The 7736-nt window shown below is 49.9% G+C and overlaps 1 protein-coding gene across 4 annotated transcripts in view; it reads left to right on the top strand.

Annotated features, from left to right (window-relative positions):
- The first annotated feature begins 2941 nt into the window (after positions 1 to 2941).
- The window catches only part of IER2 (immediate early response 2), a 67272-nt gene continuing 62477 nt past the window's right edge, over positions 2942 to 7736 (top strand). Inside the window, exons 1-2 of one of the 4 annotated variants that reach the window (XM_038771463.1) lie at positions 2942 to 3006; positions 4918 to 7507. In XM_038771463.1, coding sequence (XP_038627391.1) covers positions 4919 to 5641 — 723 coding nt within the window. In that variant the 5' untranslated portion in view covers positions 2942 to 3006; position 4918 and the 3' untranslated portion in view covers positions 5642 to 7507. Of the gene's footprint in view, positions 3007 to 4669; positions 4742 to 4917; positions 7508 to 7736 lie in introns of those variants that run through there. The other 3 variants (XM_038771462.1, XM_038771465.1, XR_005457233.1) reach the window with 3 other exon arrangements.

Below are 7736 nucleotides of genomic sequence, written 5' to 3'. Positions count from 1 at the left end.
AGAAAAGGTGGACAGGCTGTCCTCTCTAGTGTTTAAGTATGGGGCCATTTGTGTGTATGTGTGTGTCTGTTTGTGTTTGTGTGTGCATTGGTGCAGAGTTGCCAACTTTTCATTTTGAAGAAAGGGGTGAAAGAGGAGCAGAACTTTTGTGATAGGGCTGTGGGAAACAAGCAGGATGAGGCTTTGTATTGATGAGCAGGTTTTCGAAGAACTGATGGAGCAGAAAGACTTCCCTCAGGTTTCATTGGCAACCTGGAATTCATCCCCACAGCTGGAAACCTACGGGAGCAATGGGCCTCATTGCCCCATGACAGTTGGCATCTATGTGGTGTGAATGGAGAAGGAGAGGGGGTCAAGGGAAAACCAGGAGAAATACTGGTGACCTGTCCTGAGCAGCCTCAAGCAGCCTGCACAATTAATCAAAAGTATTTACTTAATGCTTACTGTAGGTAAAACACTGTACAAAGCACATGGTAGAAGACAATAGAATTAGTAGTCATGTTCCCTGCCCTCAAGGAGCTTACAGTCTGGCAGTGGTGCTGGGAGACAGAGAGATGGGAGGAAGTAATGTATGGGCAGGGAACATGCCTGCTAATTCTGTTGTACTGTACTCTCCCAAGCACTTAGTACAGTTTTCTGCACATAGTAAGCACTCACCTAAGCATCTGACCCCATTTCTTCGCACCTTATCAAAACACTTGCCCCCTCCCTTCTTCCCTTCCTAAGAGCCATTATCAACTGTTCGATCTCCAATTACTTCTTCCCCACTGCTTTCAAACACACTCATGTTTCCCCTATCCTAAAAAACCCTCCCTTGACCCCAAGGCTCCCTCCAGTTATCATCCCATCTCCCTCCTACCATTCCTCTCCAAACTCTTTGAGCAAGTTGCCTACACCTGCTGTCTCAAATTCCTCTCCTCCAATTCTCTCCTTGACCCCCTCCAATCTGGCTTCCACCCCCTTCACGCCTCAAAAACCGCCCTCTCAAAGGTCACCAATAATCTCCTTCTTGCCAAATCCAATGGCCTCTCAGATGCCTTTAACACTGTTGACTACCCCCTTCTCCTTCTCCAACCTTGGCTTCACTGACACTGTCCTCTCCTGGTTCTCCTCATCTCTCTGGCCACTCATTCGCAGTCTCTTTTGTGGGCTCCTCCTCTGCTTCCCACCCCCAAATGTGGGTGTCCCTCAAGGTTCAGTTCTGGATCCCCTTCTATTCTCCATCTACACCCACTCCCTTGGAGAATTCATTTGCTCCCATGGCTTCAATTACCACCCCTATGGAGATGATTCCCAAATCTCAATCCCCAGTCCTGATCTCTGTCCCTCTCTGCAGCCGCACATTTCCTCTTGCCTTAAAAACATCTCTACTTGGATGTACCGCCATCACCTCAAACTTAACAGATTTAAAACAGAACTCCCCAACTTCCCACTCAAACCCTGTCCTCCCCCTGACTTTCCCATCACTGTAGACGGCACCACCATCCTTCCTGACTCACAAGCCCATAACCATGGCATTATCCTCTCTCATTCAACCCACATATTCAATCCACTACATATCTGTAATTTATTTACTTATATTAATGTCTCTCTCCCCCTCTAGACTGTAAGCTCTTTGTGGGCAGGGAATGTGTTTATGTTTTATTATACTCTCCCAAGTACTTAATAATAATAATAATAATAATAATGATGGCATTTGTTAAGCGCTTACTATGTGCAGAGCACAGTGCTCTGCCCACAGTAAGTGCTCAATAAATACAATTGAATGAACTCAATAAATATCATTGATAGATTATGCACATATGCCCATAAATGCTAGGTGTTGCAGGGATTTGAATACTTAGGTACTCCAATGGGGTAGCTCCAAAGTAGCTCCAGAGGGACTACTTTCCCCACCTAACCCCGTCCCTGTTTTAATTTTTTTTTAAATTTAGAACAGTTTAAGGGGTCTCACAGTCTTTGCTCTATTCTCCTCCCCCGCCCCCCCGGCCCCTCCTTGGTACGGACTGAAAATTTCCAAGCCTTCTGGGGTTATCTGACCCTCGTGTCTGTGTCCAGCCTCCCCCAGGGGGTTAGCACACTCCTCTCTATGGAAGAGGAGCAAGGGAGTCTTGGTGGAGTCTCCCCCTCCTCATCCCCCCCGCCTTACCTCCTTCCCTTCCGCACAGCACCTGTATATATGTTTGTATGTATTTATTACTCTATTTATTTTACTTGTACATATTTATTTTATTTTGTTAATATGTTTTGTTTTGTTCCCTGTCTCCCCCTTCTAGACTGTGAGCCCACTGTTGGGTAGGGACCATCTCTATATGTTGCCAACTTGTACTTCCCAAGCGCTTAGTACAGTGCTCTGCACACAGTAAGCACTCAATAAATACTATTGAATGAATGGTGAAAAAGAAAAAAACCCTTTTCTTAGCAGACAGCCTTTTCTGGGAAAGTTTCTCCGTTGAAAAGCCATCTCTGAAGGGGCATACCCGTTGTAGCCCCTCTGGCCCTATGTCCCTGGCTAGTAATTCTCATAGAGGATGGTGTGAGTAGCCAGGGGCCCAGCGTATCCTTCTCCCGTCGCCGGAAGGAAGGTTTCCCATTGACTGCAATGGGGATGCCGGGCCCGTGACCTTATATGGCAAGAGGAAACGAGGACGGCAGCTGGGCGGATAGCCCGCGGCGAGTCTAACCCCTCGCCCGCCGGACGTCATGGTTACCTAATATAGTCATGGAAACGGGAGCCGGTGGAGGGTAGCGGGAATGCACCTTGGCGTCAGAGGAGGCGGGTCCTCCTTCACCTTAAAGGGACCGTCCCAGGGGGGAGGGAAAAAGGACCGAAAGGTGCGCAAGCAAAAAACTGGAGGGAGGGGGGGCGGAAAGAAGAGAGGTCAGGAGACTGTTGCTTGTCCCCTGCTCTGGCCTGTTGTTTCCTTCAGGCTCCTTGACCAGCGCAGTCGAATGTTTCTGCTCCCTGCCTTTCCTCAATGGAAGATACCAATGTGGCTACAATGGGTAAAGAGAACGGTTTTTGTTTTTCTAATTTCGCCGCCAGGCCCCCTTTTCCTTCTTGAGATATCACCGTAGAACTGAAGCAAATGGGGAGGCCGACAAATGGATTGTCTTTGTCTTACGGTTTTTATTTTGAAAGCAGTTGGAACAACTGCTCACCATAATGCTAAACTGTTGCTGCCACTCTTCCCGCGAACAGTTTTTCAGGCGGAAGAGAATCTGGTTTGCTCAGGCATGTGTCGTATGCATGTGTGCGCGGGAACACCCACGCTGCCCACACAGACACCCCCCTCCCCACTGCCATGCACTGGTCTGCTTCTTGAACGTGTGCTCAGTTTTTGCACGTGTTTATACACCATCACCTGCGTGTTGTTGAATGAACATTCAAGTGTAAGAAGAACTGGAAAATAAAAATCAAACGATGCATTGACTTTATGTTGAATTATAATTTGTAGGATAAATATGCTTATCAGAAATGCAATTAAGCGGCAAATTTTTCTTTTAGGAATGTTTTGGTGCAGATACTTTCCAGCACCGTGGCTCAATGGAAAGAGCACGGGCTTGGGAGTCAGAAGTCATGGGTTCTAATCCCGACTCTGCCAGTTGTCAGCTGTGTGACTTTGGACAAGTCACTTAACTTCTCTGTGCCTCAATTCCCTCATCTGTAAAATGGGGATTAAGACTGAGACCCACGTGGGACAACCTGGTTTACCTTGTATCCCCCCCCAGTGCTTAGAACAGTGCCTGGCACATAGTAAGTGCTTAACAAATACCACAATTATTATTTTTCCATTTATTTTGGTTGCAAAGGAAGATGTATATGAAAACACTACATTCCATTTAAGGAGAGATGGTCCACAAATACACGATTCTTTCATTTTGTGCAAATCTGTAACATCAATCACTTGGTGGGATTTCTTTCCTACAATTTAGGTGGGGGGGGGCGGAGCAAAGAGAAGAATTAATGAAAGTAGAGAGGATTCGCATTTACCTTGCTCGGGCAGGGTTAAAAACCTCGTGCATGAAAGATCTTGCACATTTGCCACAGTGGCTGGTTTTTGTTTTTCTAGGTTAGGTAAATAAATAACAAGCTCAAAGTTTACTGAAAGAAATGACCTCAAGGGCAGGTTCTGTAAGGGTTCTCAGGGGGCATTTCCTAAAATGCAGATAGCCTTTGCACGAGTTTGCACTCGTTCAGATAACCTCAGTCACTGCAGAGGTTAAACAGACACATGCACGCCACACGACGGTACGGAGATTCCCGGGGCATGAACAAATGCACACCCGCACTCCCTCGTTTTCTTTCTTCCCGCGCCCGCCCATATCGTGCTTGGCTTAGTAGAAAGCGCAGAATTGATCACACCAAGATAACAAGGAAAAGGTGAACAACGGGTCAGAGTGTTCGTTTTGGAGAAGCACGAAGAGACCGGGGGGGGGGTCCTCCCTCACTTATTTCCCCGCCTTTGGCCCACTCTCTCCCACCCCCTACTACGCTTCTAGTTGTATTTCCGTTCCGTCCCTTTAAAGGGCCTCTCCGATGGCGCGCTGGAAAGTCCGGGTGCTTCTCTCTGATTGGGCGGGGCGGCCCGCCGCTGACGCAACTTAGTATATAAAAGCCTGAGTGTTGGGCGCCGACCGGCTCAGTCCGGGTGGATGTCGTGGAAGAGTGGGGGGGTATCGTTGCTTCTAGTTTTCGACGCACTTGCAGTCTGAGGACCTCAGGAGCTGGGGGTAAGAGGTACGGATAGCGAGCGGAATTTTGGTGGTGGAGGGGCGCCCTGCACCGTTCCTACCCATTTGCCCTGAGCTTGTAAAGAAGGTATTAGCACCCGTTCCCTTCCTGACTCTGTTCGCGCGAAGAGAACCACTCTAAACCTACCCTCCTTGTGCCCTCTTGCTCTGCCTCCCTCTCAGGATGGAGGTGCAGAAGGAAGCACAGCGCATCATGACCATGTCCGTGTGGAAGATGTATCACTCGCGCATGCAGCGCGGTGGCCTGCGGTTGCATCGGAGCTTGCAGCTCTCGCTTGTCATGCGTAGCGCCCGGGAGCTCTATCTCTCTGCTAAGGTGGAAACGGACGAGTCCTTGATGTCTGTGCAAACGGAGGCAGAAGTGCTCCCCAGCCTTCCCCAGACAGAGGGAGAGACCCTAGCAGCAGCCCCCAGTTTGCAACAGGTCTCGGAAGAACCAGTTCCAGAACCCATGGAGACGCAAGAGACGAGTGGAGCCCAGCCCGCCCCGGGGGAACCGGTCACCACTTCTTGTGGCCGGCTGCTCTCCTCTGACTCCGCGCCCCCGCAGTATCCTGTGAAACCCAACCGCAAGCGGCGGAGCAGCAGTCTGGGCCAAGGGGCCGAAGCCAGCCTGGTCCCGAGTAAGAAGGCCAGACTGGAAGAGGAGAAGCCTCAGGAAGGGGAAAAAGGCGAAGCCGGGGCCACAGACCGGAGGCAGCCCCAAGAGGAGGGTCCTTTTCCTAGCCTGGCCCAAATCCTCCAGAAGAACTTCTCGGGCATTCTGAGCCCCCAAGGGGGTGGCACTAAAGTCAACGCCCCCCCACCCTCGTGCGACACCAAGCCGGTGTGTCGCCAGGGCGACGGTATGATCAGCATCTTGGTACGAGCGGTGGTGGCTTTCTAACCTGAGCCCCTCGGCTCGCGGAATTGCAACCGGAGCTTTGGCCAGAGACCATCCTCCCCACTCCATCCGCCCCCTCCCCCGAGTAATTGTGAGGGGAGGAGATTGATGGTGACGAAGAGAGAGGACGGAGGCCCCCTAAGTCCCCGGGACCTGCCTTCCCCTTCCTTTTGGGGGAGGCGAGTCTGCTTTGCCGAGGGACCGGGTCTGGAAGACGCGATTCGGGGGAGGGGGGGGACCCCGGCGGCTGGTTGGCGGATTTGGAGGGCCCTGATCGGGGGGCAGGGTGGGACGGGGGGGGACTGAGTGGCGGACTGTTGCCATCCCACGGTCCCCTCCGCTTGGGTAAACCAAGAAGAGACGCTGAGAAGTGCTGCTATAGTTCGGGCCAGAGCCTCGGCTCCGGGAAGAAGCAGAGAAGAGCCCAGAGACTTTGGCGGAGCCCTCCCGGAGACCCGTTCCTCTCAGACTGTGGGGGAGGGAACCCGGGAGAGGAAAAAGTGGCGCCACACGAAAGGCCCGGAAGCCACCCTGTTCCCCCTGCCTCGACATTGATCCTGACGAGACAAATGGGAGGCTGGCGGATCCTTGGCGGGATCTTCCTTTTAAAATAAGATCCGCCTCTTGCTTTCTTCTTCTTTTTCTCCTTCTTCTTCTCAAAGAGGCATCAAATGGTGCTATTGAATAATGTGATCGTTTCTTTTTCCTTCCCTAACTTAAAATGTTCTTACGTCAGTCAGCCGTCGTCTTCGTCCTCCTCTCTCCCCTCTCTTTTCTTCCCCTCCCTCCCCGCCCCCAGCCTCCCCACAAGGCAGTGAGTATGTTTGTCTGTGGTGAGTGAGGGTTTCGGGAAGCTGGAGGTGTGGGGCCCTGTTCAGAGTTTAAAGTGAATCCTTAAAATGTCGTTGGGGGATAGACGGACACCTCTACCTAATCTTGATTTTTTTAAAAAATTTCATCTCTCAGGTTTTAACTTTGAAAAAAAAAAACCCTTGCATTGTATGATTCTGTTGGAGGCTTCTTTTTTTTTCTTTGTGGTGAAGAAAAAATATTCCAGGCATTCATAGCCTGTAATGAAACACTTGCTCATATGATCATAATTACATCATAGCCCGTCTGAAGGAGGTAGGAAGCTTCCTGTTGATGCTGCCTTAAACGTTTGTGGGTGTGATACACCCTAGGGAGGTGGGTGGGTAGGTTGTATGTGTGTCTCTGGGTGAGTCACTTAACCCAGAAAGGGAAGTGAAGATCAGGGCCCTATGCTGCTCTGTGGGTTACCAAAGCCACTGGGCTGTGGGAAATCCCTTCTTCCCCCTTTCACGGAACTGCAGACTGAGCCTATTCTCATCTGTTTTTTTCTATGAGTCACAGCTCAAGGGGAATTGAAAAGAAATTTTTATGGAAAGGGAAGAAGGAGAAGAAATAAGTCAGTCTTTTCTGGAAGTTAAGAATCAAGACAGAATGTTTTCCCTCTGTCTGCCATCCCTGCAGAAGGCGCAGATTAACTGTGGCTGCAACCTGTTCCTCACTGCTGGGGACACATCTACCTTATTGTGAAGGTGCTTTACAGTGGTGGTACTTGACAAGGGGAGAGGGGTAGAAAGAAGCTGCTATTTGAGGCTGGGACCATTCTTTGGTTAGCAACAGAGAGATGAGGGGCACTGGGGTTACTTGTTAAACTGGTGTGTGTGACTTGAGTGTAAGTCAGCCATGATGTTTACTGACAACTCCCAATTCCTTTCAGAAAATGTTTGTTACCCCTTGTTCAGTTGTTTTTTTAAGGGTCCTGAATGGGTTTGCTTGGATTTTGTTAATTCTTGGGGGGGGGGGTTCATTGTCAATTTACAAATAAAGCTGTTGAAATTAAAGTATGGGTTTGTGATGTTTCTTGGAAGGAGAAGAGTTAAAAAGTACTGGAGTGGTAGTAAATTGTAGCGTCTGGTGATTCAGGCTCCCGTCTACCTCAAGAATACGTCTGGTGGCAGTTTTTGTTCAGGATTTCACTATGGCAGGAAGAGGGGTGGCCCAGTCCAGGAAGGAAGGAGGGAATGGGTGGAGGTGGTTTACCTCAGAGACCCACAAACCAGGGGTGAGATGG

This window comes from Tachyglossus aculeatus, chromosome X2, assembly GCF_015852505.1.
Source record: "Tachyglossus aculeatus isolate mTacAcu1 chromosome X2, mTacAcu1.pri, whole genome shotgun sequence".
NCBI lineage: Eukaryota > Metazoa > Chordata > Mammalia > Monotremata > Tachyglossidae > Tachyglossus > Tachyglossus aculeatus.
The sequence above is the reverse complement of the archived record's forward strand: the minus strand, read 5'-3'. Positions and strand labels throughout refer to the sequence as shown.